Genomic DNA, 23,877 nt, shown 5'->3' with positions numbered 1-23,877 from the left:
TATGCAGTGTTTTATTGTGAAAATCAGTGAAATTGATCTGAGTTTAAATCAATCACTGCTGACATTAAACTCAATTAAACTTAAGCCTTCTGTTAAAGAGCAAGGTCTCGTAAAAGTTTGATTGTGTGCCAGTGAGTTCCACTCTGAAGTCATGGTCATTCCTTTATATTCACTTCAGTTTTATTCATTTAGCACCGTTGACTGTAGAAAACTTGTAGAGCTATGAGATGATAAGTTGTGTCTTTTTCATAATAGTGATGTGGTTGTATTTAACGAGTCACTGTAAACCCATCAGCAGATGGACCGGAGCAGCCGGGCTACGAAAAAAGTGTAGGGAGGCGTGTTAACAGTCATGTCCAGTGGGTGAATGATGCTGATGCTCTACCTCAAGTCACAACCGTGCAGACTCGGGCTCCAAAAGTGCAACATGGCAGCTCCTTCAAGCGGGCTTCATTTTTGTACAATGGGAGGAAGTGCAGCCAGGTTCGCCATCTTTTCTATAGTCATTGATTAGCACCAATACACAGCTTCAAGCTGCTAAGTGGAACGATTGCACGATATCAACACCTGGCAACAGTGGGGATGAAGAAGTCCCTTTTAACAGGAAACGAGGCCCAAGAAGGGGAGCACAGAGATGAGGAGAAAAAGAGAGAAGACAAATTTAAAGATGCATCAGTGAGGATGGAGGAGAGGCAGCGAGTGCAAAAACAGGAAGTTGTTAGAAAGAAAGAAACCAGTCCTGCATATTTGTTTAATATGCGCATAGAAAGACCTATCCTGGTCAGAAACAGCTCCAGGAGTCCTCACAGGCATCATATTTCTAAGATTTGTAGGGCCAAATATGATAAGCTTAGTTTTATCTGAGACCACTGGAAAAAGGTGGGCGGGGGGCTTTTGTATTTCTTATTTTATTATTTAAGAATGGTGAAAAAGTTTTTTTTTTTTTTTTTTTTTTTTAGCATTCCTAATTCTCTTTTGTAGAAATGAGAGGTGATCCAGGTCTTTAAAGCACTCGTGCAGTGTGATTTGTGTCCTCACAAACTGATCAACCCCAACACACAGGCTGATTTCAAGTCAGATTAATTCACAGCACATTTAAAAACAGCTGCTTGATAAAAGTGCTGCAGAGCAGAGAAAATAATAAAGAGGTGAGGTAGGGAGGCACATGCCCTGCAGACTTACACAATACAAGTTTAAAATCTGTGTAGTGAGTGATTGACCTGAGCAAATATGGCTAAAATAGTCAAGTCGGGATGAAAAGATGGCAGGATGACCCTCAGATGCCTTCACCTGCTCTAACAACAGCAGAGTGATCACTCACAGAGGCTTTAATACAAGGACATCAAATTCATTGTAACTCATGGGCCACGTACAAGCTACGTTGATCCTAATGTGGCCAGACATTTATGACACGATAAATGTGTAAAATTACAGAAGTAGTTCTGGCAATTCACTGCCCACACTGTCCTGTAATTATAAAATATAATGTTCTCATTCAAAGAAAATGTCTTTTTTTCTGTGAACTCACTGTAAAAGTGAAAAAAGGACATTTCCCCCATTTAATTGTTTATCTGTGACTTAATTCCTTTGATGCTGTTTGAATGAGGCGGGCTCTTTATTAACAGGAAAACCTGTAAAACTACGTTGAAAGTTCACAATCTGCACACGGTCAGTGTTGGAGCAGAGCTGCTTCCCACTGGTGACGATATCTGCTTACCTTTATCTTTTGCTCGTTTCTCTTCCTCTTCTTTTCTCTTTTTTCTTAACTGAGGACCTGATGGCTTTGAACTTTTCTTGTCCATCTTCCATTGGTTTTAATTTTTCACTCCAGTATGAACACCCATCCCTCAACCTGAGGATCACCACAACATGATCTAACACACCTACACCTTAGTTCACAGATTCACTTTGTCTAGGGTGCATTTCTGAGATTTCACACAACCCAGGATTCAAATCATGAATACATAATGGACTTGGATTTACATCATTATAAATTAAATGTGCTCTATTTGGAAGCAGCAGGGGCCCTCTCCCCTTTTGACGGGTTGTGTGTGAGACTTTAAATCATCAAACTGTAAATTTTAAATTGTTAGTGATCCCTTTACCCCGAGTCCTAAAGTGTATATTTATTTTCTTACTCTTCTTATATATATTGTTTGTTTACTTGCACTGCTGTAACTGGAGCCTCGTCATCTCGTCTCTCTATATACTGGACTGTAGCGGAGATGACAATAAAGTTTACTTTGACTTCAGCAGCAAGCAGGCGCACCGAGGGCTCTCGCGCTCACTTTTCGTGTATAGAATTTCGAAAAAACATTGGTGCAATTTATAAGTCTGTATTATAATGTCTGGTGTTTTCGTGTTTGTTGGTTTGTTTTTATTTTGTTTTATTTTCCGAGTTGGTTATTAGATGCTGCTCCAGCCGGTCAGAGAATCCCCCGCCGCCCCGCCCTCTCCTCTCTGCGCCGCAAGCATCAGGCGCACCTCGCAAACGAAGGGCGCCCTTACTCCCAGCAAATGGGCGATAGAAAACCGATTGGTGCCTATGCCATTCCCAATATGCGCTGGCTGACGTCGGGCAGTATGAGTATGAGCATTTTTTTTGTTGTTGCCGATGCCCGTGATGCCGCCCCCCACCACGATGCCGCCCCGGGCAACCGCCCCTGTCGCCCGAATCTAAAACCGCTACTGCTGATGATTCTTAGGGGCTCGCTTATATTACAACACATTAAACACAGCCTATATGCTCATATTGATGTAGCGCCCCCTGGTGGCCTGTGTTGGTCGTGGTGCGTCAGAAGTTCTGCAGGGAACACCGTCCAGAGGTTTTCGTGAACTTTCCTACCATGCGTGAAACGTCTGCTTCCATCAGAGACGCCCTCAGATATGATCAAGTGAAACCAAACCATTGTTTCCACTCACATTCTACCTCCTCTTCTCAGAATAAACCATTCTGCAGCCTCAGCTGTCTCCAGTACCTGTCAGACTTCAGAGTGACCTGAGCAATCTTCCAGCTCTGCCTGAACCTCCACTCCTCACACTGAAGTGATGAGAGTAGTAAAACTGTCAGTACAGTACAAGGCTGGACTGGGACAAAAAAATCGGCCCGGGCATTTTGACTAGAGACCGGCCCACCAGGATAAAGATTGAAAATGTGACGTCATTCAGGGATAAAACCGCAAAGGATTCTGGGAACTTGTGGCAAGAGGTACTAGCGCACGCAGGCTTTCAATTGAACTCAGTTACACAGTGATAAAAAGAAACCCAAAAAATGGCAAGAAGCTGTTGTATTATTAACTTCAATAGCCGGTCGCATGACAGCCACGGGAAGCCGATGGGTAAAGAGATCGTTTTTTTTTTTTATCGGATTACGTCGTTGAAGAGAAATTTTTTAAGCCATGTTTCCGAAGTAAGAGCCGACGGATGGTCTGGATATACCAAATATAACGTCTCAGAACACTCCAGCTCACATGTTAGTCTGCTCCAAGCATTCCCACAAAGGTCAGAGTTTTTTAGTAGTTAATACGTCATTTTTCTTAACATAATTGGTGATATAGGTTACAAGCAAGTCTGGCGCTGAACAGAAATTGTCGCGCTATGCTCCTTTATTTATTGTGCATAAATAGTAAATTGTCCTGACACAATATTGTGTTTCGCTTCTGTTATTACCATGGTACATTGACAAAAACATATACTTTTATTCACAGGATAAAACAGTTGTTTTGTATCACTTATTGTCCATTGCGATTACAACATACAATATTATTGTCACTGCTACATTTCTGTAATGCTACTGTAACCGGTTTCTGCTTCATCCCGCTGCAACAGTTCGGCCCAAACAGACTCCTCGACTCTGCGTTGTGTAGTGTTTTTAAAAAGACAAGGAGTCTCTGATCGATCGTTGCCACTTTATTTCCTGAATGGAAACAACGGTGTATTATCAGTGCACAAGCTCGCCATACACCACTCCGCACAGCACACTCTCGTATGGCTACGGCAGACTGGCAGCGATTACTGCAGCAATATTACAATTTCTAATATACAATAAAATAACAGCAACAACAAATTATGTACCTGAATGGAAACAACGGTGTATTATCAGTGCACAGGCTCGCCACACACCACTCCGCACAGCACACTACGGCAGAACATCTCATTAGCATTCCGCTTTAGCATACAGTTTCACACATTACAGTTTTTTACAGACGCTAGGACACATTTCTCAATACTTAGGTCACTTTTGCAAAACTCTTCACACAATTCTCCTAACTGACCCTCAGCTTGGCAAAGCAGTTCATTCCACATTCAAAATGCACTACAACTACCAAAACACTTCATTCAGGTCTCAAATAAAAACATTCCTCCAGAACACTAGCAAAGGTTGACAGCCGACAAACACACTTTGTCACCCACAAAACAATGACCTAAAAAACACTAACAACATGTAGCATTACACAGTGTTTTCCTGTGTAAAACAAGGACACATCTCTGTTTATAATTTCAATATATGTTACTGGAATGAATCAGACATCATGTATTTATGTTTATGTATTTTTATTTTTTTGCACTAAGTAATCCCAAAATACAAGAATTCGTATACACACCATCCACTGATACACATACAATAGTAATGCTAATCTACTCGGTCTTCTCCATTTGGCCACAGGTTCTCATCCACATCACATCTTATGTCATCTTGGGCAACACACCAAGGAAAGAATCTTCTGGCATGCCAGAATTGAAGGAGTTGAAAAATTGAAGGAGTAACAACTGTGTAGATGTTCATCCACAATGAGAATCAGCTGTGGCTGGTTAAACTGCATTGTTAGATTTAAAATATGTTTCAGTAAAATATTGCCGTTGGATTTTGCTGTCTTTTCAAGTTTTGCATTGTGTTATTGTTTTGACCATGAGTTTAACAGTTTTGAAAACAGTATGTAAGCACATGCAAAATGTCCTGTCCGTACAAAGCTTTTTGGCAGTTGTTGTGTCTGAGTGAGAAGATGATTCATGTAATTTGAGAGATGTAGTCATTGAATGCATTTTGTGCCAAAACAATGATAACTGGTCCTCAGTTTAGCCCACATAGACTTCTGTTGTGCTCACTGTGTGAGGAGTTTTGCAAACGTGACCTAAGTATTGAGAAATGTGTCCTAGCGTCTGTAAAAAACTGTAATACACAAATGAAAAGTACATAAAACTGGTGTTGGACATGTGTCCACTAAGCACTTATTACACTCGGTGCTCGTCAGCTAATCAGACATGTTTTATGTGTCTGTACTACTTAGCTATATTGTGTGCGGAACAATACAACTCACCTCTCGTATGGCTACGGCAGACTGGCAGCGATTACTGCAGCCAGCCTCACCTAACCAGCCACACTGAGAGCGGGGGGGCGCTGTTTCCCCATTACACTGATATTTGTGGCAAGTGGAATAATACCACAAACACTGTTACACTACCAGAAATTATTTCCACTACTAATTAATTACCGTTGAGCTCAAAGGTCCTATTAATAAACTGTTAATGAATGTGTATTTATGAAGACGATTTGTGAGACTGGTAAACTTATGATACGTACAATAGTCTTTCGTCCTACACGGTGCATTTCAAGGTCCTGCACCCATCCGTCGGTAAACTGTACCTGGGCTTGTTGCAGTGACCTGAAGTTACTAAACTTCATGAGTGTGTGCACTCACTCCAAGAACCGTGTAATTATAAATCTGAGCGTGGTGAAAGTGGGCAGCACACTGACGTCTTTTGTCCACTCTGTGTGCTCGTAAGGGTCTGACCCTTTCACTCCTTTGATTTTTTCCTCGTATCTTTTCTTTGTCTTTTCGTCGAGTCTGTCTTTGTACGGACCGGCATTGTTCTCCTTTTGTTTTGTACATTAGTTTTTTGTGCGGCAAAGAAAAAAAAGAAGGTATTGGAACCGGAGAATGAACGTTTTGCGGTGCTGCAAATGCTTGCATTTGATGCGGTACTTGGATTGTTTTGCCACGAGTTCCCGGCATGCAATGCGCGAAAATCACGTGATTGCTAAACAAGGGGGAGGGTGCATCCAGCCTCCTCGGCTGTAATTGGTCCAGCCCAGAGTCGATCATGACCAATTGGCCAATCCAACACCTTTCATTATATATACCCTTCCTAAAAATAAAAAATAAAAATAAAAAATAAAAAAATATCCATCGGCCCATAAAAACAAAAAAATCGCCAGCGGCCCACCGGGCAAATGCCCGGTATGCCCGATGGCCAGTCCAGCTATGGTACAGTAAGAAGCATGGTCTGCAGGAAGTCGACCATTAAAAAAAATTCTTTCCAACCACCACTAGGTGTTGCTGCAGGATTATTGCTTCACCTTCCGTGTTAATTAAATGAAAAGAAAATGAGACAAACTGTCCTCGGGATAAATGTCTGTCTTTAAACTGTACCAAAAACAAAACTTTAACATGTTCATTGCCAAATATCTGGAGTGTCGACATAAATATGACATTATATTCAAAATGAAGCGCCTCATCCTGGCGCTTTACTGAAACACTGAGTTTAAAAAGCACTCCAACTACACTGAGAGTAACTAAAGTATGAGTACTTACTGGTACTGGATGATAATTCTGGATTCATTCGTGTGTTTATCACTTTCATGATGTGAATGACTTGCAGGAAGCTTCATAAAACTTAAGCTCATGAAAAATGGATTCACATGTACGATAAATGATATGAAGGACGAGGAGCAAACATGGAGAGTGCAGAAGGAAGTACTCGTGTGAAGCAGAAGGCTTTGTTACCGAGTCTGACGTCCCAGTCTGTCCCCGTGACAGCTGCAGTAATAAAAATAATAAGTCATCATGGAGACCAGGAGCTCCACATCTTCATCCCGTCCACCTCACAGTTCTTAAAATCGATCCTCCATCCATTAGTCAATTGATCAATAACAGCCTCTTGATGCATGCTCAGTCATCCAGGTAAGTAAATCCCAAAAGGCTGATTCTGTCTGGCTAGTTTCAGTCATTGTGCAGAGGAACCGTTTATAAGGTTGGAGACCTGCTGTAAGCTGAGACTGCATAAGTCACCTGGATGATGACGAAACGTTTCTCCCACTGAAAACGTCCAGATGAACAGAATCAACCTTTTGGGATTCAATAACAGCGTTTTTGCATGTTGGACTGATTTCAAAGTAAAAGTCTTCCTCACTCTCATCTCTTGATTATGAATCTGCAAGCACACTTTCAACTGTGACGTCAAAATCTGACCAAAAAAGGTTCAACATTCAAAACTTCTCCTACCCTTTTCTCCTTTCCTACCCTCCTCTCCTTTCCTCCCCCTCCCTCCTGTCCTCCGTCCTCCCCGGTGGGCGGGTTTGTTTGCTCTCTCGGATGTGGATCAGATGTTTGATTTTGCTGCGGACTGATCTGCCGTCGGACATGGAGGAGTGAGTACACTTTATTTCTTCTCTCTCTTCTTTCTTTCCCTTCTTCTCTTTTCTTCTTCTGGTTGTTTTTCTGTGTTTGTGACGTACCTGAGACTCGTGTCGTCATTGTGCGGCATCAGGGCGCTGAGTCAGGACCGAGGGGTGGATGGGTGGGGGGCTAACTGCACCAAACTGGAGACTTTGGGGGGTGTGGTGGGGGTGTCCGAGTCACCGCAGCGGCAGGTGATGGGTTAAAGGGCGTGCGGACCCGCGGAGTGATCAAACCTCTCTGTGCTCTACTTTCCCCTGCGGAAGCAGCACCAGCTCTGATCAATAAGCAGCACGAGCGTCTATGATTGCATATTGATCAGTTTCTGTGTTCCTCATTTGAGCTCAGTCACTTCCGTCAAGTTGGACGTGTGAGGAGAGGGTGACTTCCGGCGGGGTTCTTCACAATATAAGGTTTAAGCCCCAGTCCGATTGGTTCAGTTTTCTAAATTCAGCAAGGCAGGCTCTTTAATGATGTCACGATGTCACTTACAGAATTACAAGAATTACCACAAAGTGTGAATTTTCAGAAACGTCAACATAAAACTTGCTCTGACACACCTGCACAAAGTCTCACTCACTATGGAGTTACCATACACCTGCAGAGACGCACCCAATGGATGATTCCCACAGGAAGAGTCACACCTGGGAGCAGATCCAGGTGTCAGATGGTGCTGAGATGAGTTCTGATGTTTCTGTACGTCATGTTTGAGGTTCATCAGATAATCAGATTTAACTGATGCAGGTAAACAGGAAGCTGCAGATAAATCATTGGTTTCTTACCACTTTGTGTTTTGGGAATTTTTTTATCTGTATTATTTTCCATCATGTTCTGCAGAAATCTGTTTTCTTTGTGACTTCTTCATTATTTCCTCCTGCCTTCCTCACAGCCACTTATAAACCCAGACTTCAGAAAAGACTGCCAATCAGAATCTGGGAGCTGGTTGAGTTTCATCCCAGCAGCTGTTTTATTTTGAAGTGCACTTCCTGTGTGCTTGTTTGGTGTGCCTGTGGGATTGATGGAGCTGCTGCAGCCTGGTGGAGGCTCAGAGGCAGTAGTAGGATGTGGTGTCTGGACAAGGACACAGCCCAGAGCAGAACCACGTGTTAGTGCCAAATGTGGGACTAATAAAGGTTTATCTGATCTTATCGCTTATCTTTACTTTATAAGGCTAAGCTGAGAGTACTTTTACTCTAACATGTAACTGAGTATTTGTACTCTTCTGTTTTTACTGCAAGTACTTCATCACTGCAGTGCATGGACTTCCTGTCTGCCTCTAATGCGGCGTTTCAATTAAAAGTCACACACCTGCTGACTGACCGGAACCCTTTCCTCTCAGACGGATCACAAACTGATCAATAATTAATATCATCCAATCATCAGTCTGAGCTCCTGTCCCATTACCTGCCATGCCCCTCTCTATAATACATCTCACTGCTGCTGAGCAGGCATGGACAAAAACACAGAAAGAGCCTGAGCTTCAGTTTGAGCCTTTATAGTACCTCCTCCTCGTCAGGGCGCTGTGTCTGAACTGCTTCCCAGTGGGCCGGGTTCTAGCTGCTGGTGTTGTCGGTCCTTGCAGTGGACTGTGGTCTCCATGGAGACCATAAAGTGAAGCTTTGTTTGAGGTGTCTGAGAGGAAAAGTTTAAAGTGTAAAGCATACTGTGTGTCCTCCAGAGAGGAGAGGTGGATCGAGCTGACCTCTGAACCCAGTGACCTCTGTCCCGATGAGTTCATGGTCTCAGCCTCCAGTTGAAGTCTCACTGAATAAAACATGAAGTCTACTTTGGGTGCGATGCTCCCATTATACTCAGGGAGGAATCAGGGCGGGACCAACGCCGCATCTGCGTCTGGCTGCTCCTTGTTTGGTGAACTCTGGTTTCCTGAGTGCTACACCAACCAGCAGCAGCTCCGCCAGCACAGACCGCCTGAGGCCTCGCACTGCCTTCAGCTCAAGCAAACTGAATAAAGGGCAGCCATCTTTACAGCAAATAACTGATGACTCACCGCTGTTGAGCACTTGTTAGCTGATCGCTTCAAGACTCTGCTGGAGTGTGTGTGTGTGTGTGTTTGAGAGAGAGAGAGAGAGAGAGAGTGTGTGCGTGTGTATGTGTGAGATAGCTAGTCAGTGTATGAATGAGTGTGTGAGGTTAAAGTGTAAACAGAGCTGTGCATCGAGCATCTGTGTATTAAGCGGAACAAGGAAACGTACGATTCAGTGATGTCACAGTGACATCATTAACCTGTCTGTCTGTCTCTCCCTCAGGGTGAGCGAGGTTCTCTATCAGCAGGATCGACTGCAGCTCATTGTGGTGAGTTTACTTACAGTCAGTGAATGCAGCATCTCACACACCTAGTATCAATGATTCAGATGTGTGTGTGAGACCCCACCCCACCCCAGTAAGTTTTATTGCTCGAAGTTATCAATGTTGACTCTGAATTTTAAACTTTATCTAAACAAACACACTTTTATTTTATTTCAAAATAAAAGCCCACACTAAGAGAGTGCAGTCAGTAATCAGATTACCTCAGTGGATTACTTCAGAGCAGAAGTGTGATTGGATTATTGATCCCAATCAGCAGCTGGTTCTGTTTTCCATAATGCTGCAGGAGAAAAGGAAGTGGCAGACGGAGATCGAGAACAAGAAGCGTCAGTTGGAGGACGACAGGAGGGCGCTACAGCACCTGAAGGTGAGCCCACCACTTCCTGTTTCCTGTTTTCTGTTTAAAGGTCGGGTGCACTCAGAGGTGAGCAAGATGCTGAAGCCTTCGTACCGTTTTAAATCGCGCCGCTAGGAGGCGTGAAGACGCAGAAACACGAGTCAGACTGAGACCTCATGTCTCTGAGCTCTGAGTCTGTTCAGGCACGTAAACAGACTGCTGCAGAGATCCAGGTCTGATCAAGGTGTGATCCAGATATGACTCAACCAGATCCAGATCGGATCCAGGCCTGATCCAGGTTTGATCTGGGTCTGATCCAGGCCTGATTATGGCAGGGGCGTGGTCTCTGGCTCCGCTGCAGTGGAGGGGTGTTGCAGTGCACTCAAGGGGCTGTGCCATGAAGTCTGATGGGCAGGTGGAGATGATTGTGTTAACGAGGTTTCCCTCCCTCCCTCAGGTCCCACGCCGGGACCTGAGACGAGTCGGTGTGGAGTTGGCTACAAAGCTGACATTGATGCCAAACCACAAAGAAACATTTTTGTGCACTAAATAAACGAAACCAAAACCTGAATGCTCTGTGGAGTCCAGCTCTTTCACACTGATGTTTTTATTCATGTCCTTCTTTCAGATGGTCAGTGGTCATTTCCTGTTTTATTCTGATAGGCGGCTCTCTGTTGTGTTCTCAGAACAACGACAGAAACCTGTCGTTCAGATGTTGTATATTCCAGACTGAAGTGCTGTGGAAAATTTATTTCTGCCAGTAAATTCTCTCATCTATTATTGATCTTTGATATGAGATCATATTTCATTAATGACTCTTATCAGTTTGTCTTTCACCAGAAAAAATAAAGAGTAACTCTCTCTGGCTCCTACTCCTGCTGGCTCACTGTGTGTCGAGTCTTCCAGGTATTCAGAGATTCAAGAGGCACAAACTGAGAACAGCTGCAAGGTAAAAATATCTGAGATCAGCCAAACAGCACGCAGGTAGGACAGGACTGCCAGGGCCATGTGAAATAGCAGCTGTTTTCCCGATGAGGAGGAGGCCGTGAGTTCAGAGAGCCCGAGCTCATCCAGATAATTTTATTCAACTAAAAGGATCCATTCAGGCTTCACGCGTTTATTAAAGGGACACTCAGACGTCCTCCTGATGGACGTTGGTCCATGAGCACCCATTGCTGTCTGTGCACGCCTGCTTTCAATCATTAGATACTAAAATGATTTTATTCCATTTTCACTGTTTTCTCCTTTGAGGACATGATGCTGATGCTCTCCAATTTGTAGTGTTGTGTAGCCGAAACGTCAAAACAATAAATGGATAAAGATTTTTTTTCTGCCAGCATGTGTGTGAAACGAGCAGCTTTTTAAGGTGCTGATTAAAATCGTTGAGAGTTTGAAAGACGACCCGGCGAGGACGAATCCCACTCAGAGCCGTGCAGCTGAGTGTCTGCTGCTGTCAGCTGCAAGGGTTTAATGAGACGCTCAGAATGAGACCAGAGTTCAGGTTATATATGTAAAAAACTCTGATGAACCCGCTGGTTTAGTTTTAACCGTGCATGGGGATTTTTCTGCAGACTGTGAAGTCTGATGTCCAGGTTTCCTTCCTCGTGCTGCTCTGATCTTCATCTTGCTGGCTGATTTGTTTAGTCTGGAGCTGCTCAGCCTTTCTGACACTTTTTAAGGTTGAAGCTTTCTATTCCCGAGGCTGACAGATGCTTTGAACCCTCTGATCTGCTTTGATTATTCTCTTCATGCTCTGTGGATGATGACACATCTTCCTGCTGGAGAGTCTTCCTCACTTAGCTGGAAGCTTTGATGAAGGACAGGATCCCCAGGTGTCTCCTGTGGACTTTCAGGGCTTTATGTTAATTGTTTTCTGAGTGGATCAGAGTGCCAGTCTGTCCTCTCCTGATGATCTGTCAGCTGTTTGCAGTCAGAGGACTTCCTGTCTCACTCACAGCTTCCAATCGAACAGCTGGACTCACCTGCACACCTTCAACCTGCCTCCTTTATAAAGAAATGATGAAGGAATGACGACGGCTTCGGTGGTGGGCTTCATAGTGAGCAGATCACGAGTGAACTTTAAGCACATGTTTCTGCAGCTCTTCTTTTCATAAACTTTCATGAACAAATATGAATTTGATACGTGCCTCCTCACGTGTTAGAAGGAAGCTGTCATCTATGTGACCTGTGTTTCAGTCAAAGGCTCTGAGGGACCGCTGGCTCCTGGAGGGAGCATCTGCTGGACCCGAGCAGAACGAAGTCTGTAGACAGCTGGAGCAGGACGAGGCCCGGACCCGGAGCCTGGAGGAGACCATCGACAGGTCTGAGCCGCCGAGCCCGAACATCCAGGAAGGGTGGCCTTATTCACTGTGGGATTAAAACCATCAACTGTGTGTGTGTGTGTGTGTGTGTGTGTGTGCTGTAGGCTGCAGCAGGAACTTGTCGGCCTTGAGACTGGATCTGTCTGTCAGACCATAACTAACATTAAAGTGAGTGTACATGCACGCACGCACACACAAACGTTTTCTAATATCACTTTTTTTCCTTTCTAAAATCAGCTTTTCTGCTGTCCTCATAGGGTTAATAGATCATTTGAAACAAATTAGGTTGGATTACATGGGTGAGGATGTTGGGAGGGGGGTTCACTGGCAGGACTGGCTTACTTTGGAGGTTTTTTCATGTTTCTGTTTCCCGTTTCCTTCTACTTATTGATGGAGGATTCCTGTTAAGACTCTTATTGTGAAGATAAACTTCCTTTCTCTGTTTGTGCCTCCAGGTGTCATCAAGACCAGCTTCAGGTAAATTTCTAAATTTCTCTGTCTGTTTTTATTCGTGAAGCCTTTGTCTCACGTTTGTCTCTGATCAGCTGTAGAGGTCAAAGATCGCGAAAGGCATCAGCAGGACAGGGCTCCCCTGGCAACTCAGGTGATCCAAGGTGAGACTGTGCTATAACTGTAATCAGATCTCAGTAATCAGATTACAGTTACATTACGGTAAGTTGTTGTGATAACCTCACTGTTAGTTCTTTCTCTGCTCTGTCTTTGTGCCTGGCCCATTTTTACCCACAAGCCCCTGCAGAGTTCAAAGTTAACAAAAGTCCTCGACTGAACAAACCCAGAGAGGCGACCGAGGAGATGAAGAAAGGTGAGTCAGAAGTGACCACACCCACTCTGCACCGACCTGACGGGGGTCGTCTTAAACTGGTGAACTGAGCTAGTTTTCCTCAGGTGGGACATGAAGCTCACCTGGAAGTCACCAAGTCAGGAAATAGATCCAGAATATTTCCATGGCTAAAGATTAGCTCACTGGGAGAAGGAGATGGCCATAGGCCCTATGGCTGAGAGCAGCCGGAGGGTTGACGCAGGTCTTCCCCTGCTTTCCTGTCTGTCTTTGATGCACTGTCTAATAAAGCCAGTAAAAGAATAAAGTACAGATGAGATCAGCCATGTTGTTTCCTGACTTTAAGAGTTTGCGTTTGGTTCTCCGTGATGAGGTTCGAAGAATCAGTAAAATATGATTAATCGCAGCTTTCAGTGATTTTAATGAGTCTGTTATCATTCACCCTGCAAATGTGTAAGGTCAGAGGTCATAGAGTGTAGACACGTGGGAGGAGAGGGGACATCGACCTTAATGTGTCTCTAACAGCTGCCTTCCTGTTTCTATCTGTAAGTCCGTTTTAGGGTCACGTTAACAGTGAATTTGTGTGTTGGCTGGTGTGATGGGTGTGTGTGTGTGTTATTGTGTTGTTTCCCTCATAGTGTAGGATCTGTGGGAGGCTATTGAAATGAATCATGGGCTAAATGAATGTATGAAGCTGTGGGAGTTTCCTGACACTTTGCTGGTATTTAAGGCTGAACAGAAGCAGGTCTGAATCTACCCCTGGCATGACTGCAGGGGTTTCCACGGGAGATGTGAAGGCATTTGGAAAAAGACGATGTCGGAGCCAGAGTGTGACCGCTGTGTCAGCACTCAGTCCATCCTGAAGGTCGAGTCCTCACAGCAACTGTCAACATGCACATGTTAAGTGAAGCTCGAAGCATGTTAGATTAGAAACATCAGTAGAGCTTTCACATTCTTTCCCTTGACTTTAATAAATACATGCAGCCTCACTCAACATGCAGAGAGAAAATCAGAGTGATGCACATGTACTCAAACAACGCAGCAACAGAGGAGGCAGACTCTGACCGTACGAACGTCAGCAACTCTGCTTCTGGTCACAGATTTCAAGTTTCAGGAATAAACTCTTGCAATAACCTGAGCTGCATCCAAGGCCCTCTTCCTCCACCTCCTCACAGTGTCCCTCAACATCTGATGGAAAACGTCTCCCATGTACACTTATGGACAAAAGTCCTGAGTTACACCTGTTAATCTGTGAATCAGTGCCACGGGTGTATTAATCCAGCACCTGTGACCTGCCTTTATCTGTATGAGAGACAGAGTTTGAAAAGCTCAGCAATTCCAATGTGGTGCTAACAGGACGCTACTGTTACAAAAGTCCGTTCAGGAGAATTCTACCATCCGCCTAACGATCTGTTCTCCCATTTATCAATCCATCCATCCGTCCGTCCGTCCATCCATTAGTCTATTCTCCCATCCATCCATTCATCCATCTATTCTCCCATTTATCCATCTGTTTATCCATTCATCAATCAATCCATCCGTCCTTCCATCCATCCATCCATCCATCCATCCATCCATCCATCCATCATCCATTCATCCATCTATTCTCCCATTTATCCATCTATTCATCCATTCATTCATCCATCCATCCCTGGCATTAACATCAGCAGACACTGTGCACCAGGAGCTTCATGGCTGAGCAGCTCCTCTCAGGGTAATGTGTGGGTGCTGGTGTCCATTTAATGTATCTGATCCTTGGGACTTATCTGAGTTGTGGTTGTTTGCAGCTGAAATGTTTTGGTAGTTCAGTTATTTGAGGCAGCAGGAGAGGATATACACACTGTACCAAAGTCAGTCTGGATGATGCGAGCAGAGCCTCACATATTCCTTCTGGTCATCAGACCCTTCTTTGTTCTGCATGGTTATGTCACGTCACACTAATAGAGCTGTACCTTTGCTATTGGAAGGTTACCCTCACCTGGGGTGCTTGTTTATGACCTGCTGCTTTCTCTGTCCTGACTCTTCTCTTCTGTGATCTAACCTTCTGCCTGCTGCCTTTATCTTTAGATCCGCAGCAGCTCATTGTGTCTGTTGTGTTGACCCCCTCTGACCCTGTGATCCCTTCTAACCCCTCCCAATCCAGCGATGTACTCGGTGGAGATTAAAGTAGAGCGGGACAGAGTGACGGGGGAAACCAGGGTTCTGTCCAGTAACACCAAACTTCCTGTTGACCTCTCTGACCAAGGGGTCAAAGTTTATGAAGATGAGCAGAAAGGTGATGTTAGCAAGTAAACAAGAAAAATAAATAAAAACAAAGCCGGCTTTAAGAGAAGGGACCTGCTGATGCAATAACTGACTCTCAAAGGGCTGATTTAAGCTCTGCTGTGCGCGCATTTATCTGAATCTCTTCACAAGCTCATGGACTGTAGATGATGAATCACTCATTCTTTTTTTCTTAAATTATTGAACTATTTGCCCTCACAGTCTTTGCTGAACACCTCCACATCTTCACTTCAGAAACTCTCAGCATATCTGGGAGGACCTCTGAACTCCACTCATTACCTGCCAGATGTTCCACCAGGTATTTTCATAGCATTAGACACCTGCGTTACACACCTGTGACAGGCTGTTGTATCCTGAGAGTTTCAGATCTGAGGGTCATTCCTGCTGAGTTCCTGCAGTGGACATTTTATAGCACAGTGTGAGGAGCAGATCCATGTGTCTGGTTGTTGCAGCGCCTCCTGCTGGAGGTTTGCAGGTTTTCACAGCAGCAGTTTTCCTTCTCCTAAAGCCACAGCGGCCTCAGCCTGCCTGCATGATCAACACTCACCTGACAGTCAGGTGGTCACACCTCATCACTTTCAGCTCCAGCTGAAGGAAGCTGATGCACAGGTGTACTCTGTGACATCACTCAGTGAGTCTTTATTGGTCCTTCAGCTGGAGAGCATTCAGGTGTCGCACTCTGACCCTCACCTGTGTCTTCCTGTCTCCCAGTGGTCCATGAGCTGAATGGTGAGGATATCCACCTGCTCAGCTCCTCTGAGGTTGAAGAGCTCATCCACAAAGCTGATGAGGCGTCGATGATGTCACAGACTGTCACCACTGTGACATCCCTCCCGACAGCAGAGGTTCGGGAGGAGTTGGAGCTGATGCGGTCCAAGTCGCCGCTACCTCAGGTTCCAGTGGAGATCACAGGGCTAGAGGCCGAAGTGGGTGGTGAGCCGAGCGTGGCTGAGGCGAGCACTGAGAACCCGGTTACCATGGTGTTCATGGGATACCAGAGCGTAGAGGATGAAGACGAGACCAAGAAGGTGCTGGGGCTGCAGGGCACGGTGAAGGCCGAGCTGGTGCACATTGATGACCCAAACGGGAAGACATCAGGGGGAGAAAAGGAGGCGGATCCACCTCTGCCCACCTCCAAGGCCCCACCAACCTCCACTAAACCTCCAATGGCGATACCAGTGGCAAGCAATGGGGAGACGGCAGGGAAGGAGAAGGAGAAGGAGAAGAAGCCGTGTAAGTGCTGTAGCATCATGTGACCTGGTGACCTGTGGGGGGGGTGCCGCCTTGAAACGTAGCACGCAAATACAAAAATAAAAAGGACTGAAAACTCCTCCCATTGCTCACAGCCCTCCCAACATCACTTCCTGTTTTTTCCTTCAGGTGTATAAAGCCTCTCTTTACTTTTTCTATTTTCTTGAAGCCTTTTTACTTTTTTACTCTGCACGTCTGTACTTACATGTCTCAGTGTTAGCATAGCCTCAGTGTTAGCCTCCGCCTTCGCTGTGCCAGGATGTTTGTAGCTCCTCCCCCTCCTTTCTGTGAATGTATTATTATATTTATTAGAAGCTGTCTGAGTTTTTAAAAGAAGAAATAAAATGAGCAGAAACTAGTCTGCTTTTGTGCCGCAGCCTAAATTCTTCACCTCCACCTTCTATATGGACCAACAAGTACCTCTCTATCCCTCAAGGGAAATGATTGTGTTCGAGCAGTAGGATGAAGACGGTCCAGTCTACAATAAATAAACACAGTAAAAGTGCCACGGGCACTGAAAACTGTGTAAAATGTTACATATACAGCAGTGAAAACAAACAAAGACAATAAAAATGGGCAGAGTAAAAGATTGTGCAAACTATAACATTAATTAATGTGTACACTATAAATCTGATAAACAGCTACATGAAGGTTTAATACAGAAATGCATGTTTGGAGTCTTATACCTGACAGGTCTGTTCACCTGTCCTTGAATGAGGTCTTATCCTGCAGACTCGTGCATGGCTCTGTGTGATCAGAGGTTTTAATCCAGCACTGCTCAAACCAATGATCTTTACAGGAAACAGATGAGAACTCGAAGCTGCTGTCGTCTTTATTGAATAAAATTAAACGTTTTAATTGTTGATTGCTTCTTTGACCTCTGAAAGTTTGAAAAGCATTCGCTGATCTTCGTCTCTGTGGAAATCTTTTGAAGCGTGCTGCATTGAAAGTCTGACATAACCTCAGAGGATTCACTCACACTGGGCTCCATCAAACAGCACTCACAATCCCATCAGCTGTTTTTTGATCCACCCGCTGAGTCAGCGACGCTCGCCAAGAGGATCCAACTCTCACAGCTCAGCGATCGGACTGCCACACACACCCTCATACACGTCATTGCCAAGTGTAGCAGATTTCAAATGGTAGACTGTTTTATGATGACAAACAGGGACTGGTTGCAAAACTGGCTTTATTTTCTAAGCATTTTCACAGCAGCAGGTGTTTCTTAATCCCAATGTGGAGTCCATGCAACTTTGGCCCACAATATTTAAAAAACATAAAAATATCAAAACAATGGTTTCTCTCAACAGCCACTTCAAAATCAAGTGTAATAGCGGGGTAAAACTGAGACAAATATGAAGCAAAGTATACTTCAAAATAAACTACTGATAATCACTTATAATATTTAAATCCCCACTAAGATGGATCAATTACAAAACACATATTCATACAAAAGTAAATTTTCCCAACACAACTGAAAATACTATTTAACGTGCAGCCTTATATGACAAACTCATTATACACATAAAACAAAATCTGTACATGACTAACATTTAAGTCAAGTCAAGCAGAGTTTTATTGTCAACCCAACAATATAAACTCAAGTACACAGTGGGACAAAATAGCGTCCTCCTAGATCAAAGGTGCAAACTGGAAAAATAAACTGGAAAAAAATAAAATATACATATATACACAACTATACAGGAATAAGATAAACTAATAATAAGTACAACAGTGTTGTACTTGAATAGAAATAGAATAAGAACAGAAAAGAACAAGAATAAATTAGTACAATAGTACACAGACAGAGTCAAACAGTGCAATACAGCAGAGTGCAAGTATCGGGAGTGAGAGGACAGTGTTATGTAGTCCAAGAAGTGTGTGGAGAAGAGAGTCCAGTGTGGAGGAGGGCAGTGTGGTCCTCGGGAGCCGGACTGCTTGGAGGGAAAAGCTATTTACATATATCTAAAAGGCAAAATGCAGCAGCAGACCTCTCTGTTTAGCACAAGTGAAAAACACATAAATAGGTGGTATAATGATAAAAGGCAGTTTCCATCACTTTGGTACTTTGGGGACTTTTAGCCCTAAGAACTAATACTTAGTAAAGCAAAATAAACCAAACTTAAATTTATAATTTAGTACAGGGAGACAAGCTACAGAGAATGTGCCTTACCAGTGTGGAGTCCATGCGACTCTGGCTGGGAACCCACCACACATGCAACATGTTTCCTAGCAGTGTCCCAGTGATTAACGTCCCACTACAACAGTGGAACCTTAGTATTACAAAAATTCCATTTAAGTAATAAAAAATCAAATATATACAATGCAGTTTGAAAAAAGTTCACTGTGACTATATCTCAGCTACACAAACACTTATTTGCACAATCTCATACACACACACACGCACCCCTTAATACATCAAGTTAGCTTTTGCACAACCCACTTTCATTGTTGCACTTTTGTATTGCACTGCTGTGTCTGTATAGTTTCTGTCTTTGTTTATTTTATTTTTTTTTTTGCTCACTTGCACTTTATCTAGTCCTGTGTTGAGTGTCTGTTATATGTAGCACCATGGTCTTGGAAGAATGTTGTCTCCTTTCACTGTGTACTGTACCACTGCACATGGTGGGAATGACAATAAAGCCACTTGACCTGAGAAGTTCAACTCATTCTTTCTTCAGACTCCTCACAGCTGATCATGATTTCAGCGATGCAATGTCTGATAGAGAAAGCTCTTGAAACAGGGTTAAAACCAGGTTCATATCTGCTGAGCAGCAGCTCCTACAAATCAGTATTGAAACATTATCAGATCATCAGTTTGTGTCTGAAATTCATCAGGTCGTCATGTTTCACACACAGAGTGTGGGTCTGTCTGACGTCCTGGGGGTGACGACTCTGCTCTGATTGGATAGAAGTCTGTGAGGAAATGAGTCTCCTCATCAGATGATCTTTGAGCTCAGTGAACTCTTTCCTGGTGAGCTTATGGTCTCAGGACTAAATAAAACATGTTTGTTTTGGAGATAATGTTCCCATTAAGGTCAGAGAGGAGCAGGAAGCAGGAAGGATTTAGGGCAGGGTTGAACAGTGATTGACACGTTGCTGCTTTTTCTGTTTTTATTTGATCTTTTGAGCATTTCTGGAGCTGAGTGGAAGATCGAGGGTTTGTCTTGGTGGGTCTGTGACTTCACAGAGGTTTACCAGCAGAGTGCTGTGTTTGAGACTCTGAGGAAGATAAAAACAAGCTCAGATGGAGAACGGAGGGATTTATTTCACTCAGCAGCGTCTGCATGCTCTGCAGCCTCCTGCTGTTGTCTTAGTAACCTGCAGAATGAGGCTCAGTGTCGCCCACTGCAGGAGACAGTACCTGCTGACAGTGAAGCAGGTTGTGTTTTCACCCCGTTATTCCCTGATTAGTTCACAAGTGAAGTTTGACCCTGTGCATGCGGGCTGCACACACACACACAAATATCAGGGACAATATATAGCAGCAACTGTGACTCTGGGTTTCTGTTATTTAAGGCCAAATAACAGAAATTATTTTTTTAAAGATGCACTTTAAGAATGTGCAGGATGGGGTCAGACTTTATGGACCGACGGTCTCTTCAGTTTCACTGTATTTAGTCGAACGTGTGTGGCAGCCCAAGTGTCTGAATTGGTATTTTATTGTTATTGTGATGAACCGCTTAAACTAACTGATTAAACACTAATTTTCAGACAATGACAACTACAAACCTGACTTTAAGGAAAGATTTAAAACCAAAAAAACTCACAAAAAACAAAGTAAAATAACTCCAAATTCCATGTGTTCACTCTGTGTGTGTGTTTCTGTTGGTCAGCAGCATTCCTGATAAATTCTGCTGCTCAGCAACACTGAAACACACACACGTTGGTTTTTGTGGCTGAGTGAGGTCCTGGGACACACTGCGTTGCCAGGACCGTTTTAAACTGGTCCATGTGAATGCAAACACACAAATACAGTTCCTGCACAATTAAAACTTTATTCTTTGAACTGTGCAGTCAGGGAGAATATCCCCGAGGGAGGATAAGGCTAATATTTCTCTACAGCTGATTTAACCATAACCTCACATGTATCTACACTCAACAAAAATATAAACGCAACACCTTTGTTACTGCTCCCATTCCCCATGGGATGGACGTAGAGACCTAAAATTCATTCCAGATACACAATATAACCATCCCTCCCAAACAGTGGTCACAAATCAGTCCAAATGTGTGGTAGTGGGCACATCTGCTATATTTAGATAATCCATCCCACCTCACAGGTGTGCCACATCAGGATGCTGATCTGACATCATGAGTAGTGCACAGGTGTACCTCAGACTGCCCACAACAAAAGGCCACCCTGGAATGTGCAGTTTTGTCTCACAGCAAAATGCCACAGATGCCACAAGCAATGAGGGAGCGTGCAATTGGCATGCTGACAGCAGGAATGTCAACCAGATCTGTCGCCCGTGCATTGAATGTTCATTTCTCAACCATAAGCCGTCTCCACAGGCGTTTCAGAGAATATGGCAGCACATCCAACCGGCCTCACAACCGCAGACCTCGTGTAACCACACCAGCCCAGGACCTCCACATCCAGCAGGTTCACCTCCAAGATCGTCTGAGACCAGCCACCCAGACAGCTGCTGGAACAATTGGTTTGCACAACCAAACAATTTCTGCACAAACTGTCAGAAACCGTCTCAGGGACGCTCAACTGCATGCCCGTCGTCCTCATCGGGGTCTTGACCTGACTCCAGCTCGTCGCCGTAACAGACTTGTGTGGGCAAATGCTCACATTCGATGGCGTCTGGCACGTTGGAGAGGTGTGCGCTTCACGGATGAATCATGGTTCACATTGTTCAGGGCAGATGGCAGCTGAGAATGTCCCAGTTCTTGCATGGCCAGCATACTCACCGGACATGTCACCCATTGAGCATGTTCGGGATGTGCTTGACCGGTGTATACGACAGCGTGTACCAGTTCCCACGAATATCCAACAACCTCGCACAGCCATTAAAGTGGAGTGGACCAACATTCCACAGGCCACAATTGACAATCTGATAGACTCCATGCGACGATGTGTTGCACTGCATGAGGCAAATGGTGGTCACACCAGATACTGACCGGTTCTGGGTCCCCAGACCCCCAATAGCACAAAAAACTGCACATTCCAGGGTGGCCTTTTGTTGTGGGCAGTCTGTGCACTACTCATGATGTCAGATCAGCATCCTGATGTGGCACACCTGTGAGATGGGATGGATTATCTCAATATAGCAGATGTGCCCACTACCACACATTTGGACTGATTTGTGACCACTGTTTGGGAGGGATGGTTATATTGTGTATCTGGAATGAATTTTAGGTCTCTACGTCCATCCCATGGGGAATGGGAGCAAAAACAAAAGTGTTGCGTTTATATTTTTGTTGAGTGTAGTATTCAGTTTTACTTTCCCTGAATACCTCTGCCTGTATTTATACCCTCAATTTGTGTGTCCTCGTCGCCTTGTTATACTGTCGTCCACTCTTGCATCCTGATTGGTTTATTGTGGCTTACCGTGTGTCTGCATTTGGGGTCTTTGTTAACAAACGTGACTCTTTCGGATTTTTAATTACTGTAAGAATAAAACAGCATGAAATACCTGAGTCTGGACACTGTTAGAGAACATGTTTGCTGACGAATTTCATGCTTTCTGGAACTGTCCTGTGGGTTCTTCTTGGCAACACTGATGATTTCAATAATCAGCACAGGTTTAGTCTTTTTTATATCGCCACTCGAATGAACTCAAAAAACAAGATCAATACTTCTTAAAAATACAACCTGCAAGTGAGGAAGCAATGGCTAAGAACTGGTTAAATAAAGAATATCCAACAAACTTGAACAGATAAAATAAAAAGTTCAGGAAATCTGTGAAATTCATCAGCTGATCTTCTCTGTGAGAGTCTAGATGGCGAGGTTTCAATAACCTCGCCATCTAGGTTATTGAAAACTCGCCATCTAGACTCTGTGAATATAAGTACATAAATGACTAAGCTTTGCCTGTTTGTGTTGTTGTGACTACTGTTACTGTGTCTTTCTGTGGAGAGAGGCGGCAGATCTGTAGATATGACAGTTGGGTCCCTCCATTTTATAAAGAGGCCGATTTATCTTCAGAATAATAATTTAAAACAAACAAACATTGACTTGTTCTGATACCAGCTGCATCTTGAAGTGTGACTGATGTGGATGAATTATGACAGTAGAAGCTCCTTATCTCATCTATGTCTGTTTCTTCCCAGACAAAAGTCAGCTTTTGTCTGGGAATCGCAGCTGAACACATCGTTAGAGCTCCTGTTACACTTCTGATTCACAGTAAAAACAACACAACCTGCTTTTTATTTTCAAACTTTTTGATCTGAACAGAACTTATTCAGAAGCTCCTGATGTTAAAATTGAATGACTGAAAAACCTCCAAACTCTGAATATTAAACAGACTCGAAGAATAAACCACCTGGAACCTGAGCCCAAACCTAAACCTAAGCCTGATCCTGAACTCAGTCCTCTGAAGGTCTGACATGAAGTAAGGACCAGGCGGCATGTCCTCACAGAGCCATAGAGACCAGCACACACACACACACACACACACACACACACACACACACACACACACAGCGTTGGCGTGGATCAGTTGTCTGTTGGCGACTGCAGGGTGAGTCCACATTCTGTTTTCCTCTCTTTATTCTTACTTGTGTGACATCATGATGACATCATCTACCTGTGTGTCCAATCTCTAATCTTGTGACTGATGACGGGTTTAATATATTAGCGGGTTTGATGATGTTGTGAAATGTAAATAGTATTAGCCCGCCCTCCTCTGGCAGTCAGACAATATGACTGTTTAAAGCTGTTTACACAAACAGAAAACAAACAAATGATATTTACTCATGATATCACTCGTATGTTTACAATTTCCTGTCAAGAAGAAAGAACAGAAACATGTTTTTTAGTTCTGAGTTAATCTCTGTGTGTCTTAGTAATGAAAACGGATTTTAACATCTGATAAATACTGCAGCTTCTTATTGACTGCCCAGCTGATCACATGACCGATTGCGTCCAGCTGT

At 43.9% G+C, this 23,877-nt stretch overlaps 1 protein-coding gene across 2 annotated transcripts; it reads left to right on the top strand.

Annotated features, from left to right (window-relative positions):
- Positions 1–6,927: 6,927 nt before the first annotated feature.
- On the top strand, positions 6,928–17,131 carry palm1a (paralemmin 1a). Of its 2 annotated transcripts, XM_004557029.6 has the most exons (11): positions 6,928–6,962; positions 7,385–7,429; positions 9,725–9,770; positions 10,069–10,149; positions 12,316–12,440; positions 12,545–12,608; positions 12,896–12,917; positions 12,986–13,054; positions 13,189–13,263; positions 15,383–15,514; positions 16,234–17,131. In XM_004557029.6, exons 1-11 carry the CDS (start codon positions 6,943–6,945, stop codon positions 16,776–16,778), a joined length of 1,224 nt encoding a protein of 407 aa, XP_004557086.3. In that variant the 5' UTR covers positions 6,928–6,942; the 3' UTR covers positions 16,779–17,131. The 2 variants fall into 2 exon arrangements, with proteins under 2 accessions (XP_004557086.3, XP_004557087.3); XM_004557030.6 differs by lacking the exon at positions 15,383–15,514.
- Positions 17,132–23,877: the final 6,746 nt, after the last annotated feature.

Source organism: Maylandia zebra, linkage group LG23 (genome assembly GCF_041146795.1).
Source record: "Maylandia zebra isolate NMK-2024a linkage group LG23, Mzebra_GT3a, whole genome shotgun sequence".
Lineage (NCBI taxonomy): Eukaryota > Metazoa > Chordata > Actinopteri > Cichliformes > Cichlidae > Maylandia > Maylandia zebra.
The sequence above is the reverse complement of the archived record's forward strand: the minus strand, read 5'-3'. Positions and strand labels throughout refer to the sequence as shown.

What these genes read in the sequence shown, in the direction of transcription:
- palm1a (XM_004557029.6), top strand. Translation starts at nt 6,943, where the DNA reads ATGCATGCTCAGTCATCCAG. An exon ending in GGGCGCTACAGCACCTGAAG is followed by an intron (nt 10,150 to 12,315) that starts GTGAGCCCACCA and finishes CCTGTGTTTCAG; the next exon opens with TCAAAGGCTCTGAGGGACCG. An exon ending in GGCAACTCAGGTGATCCAAG is followed by an intron (nt 13,055 to 13,188) that starts GTGAGACTGTGC and finishes TTTACCCACAAG; the next exon opens with CCCCTGCAGAGTTCAAAGTT.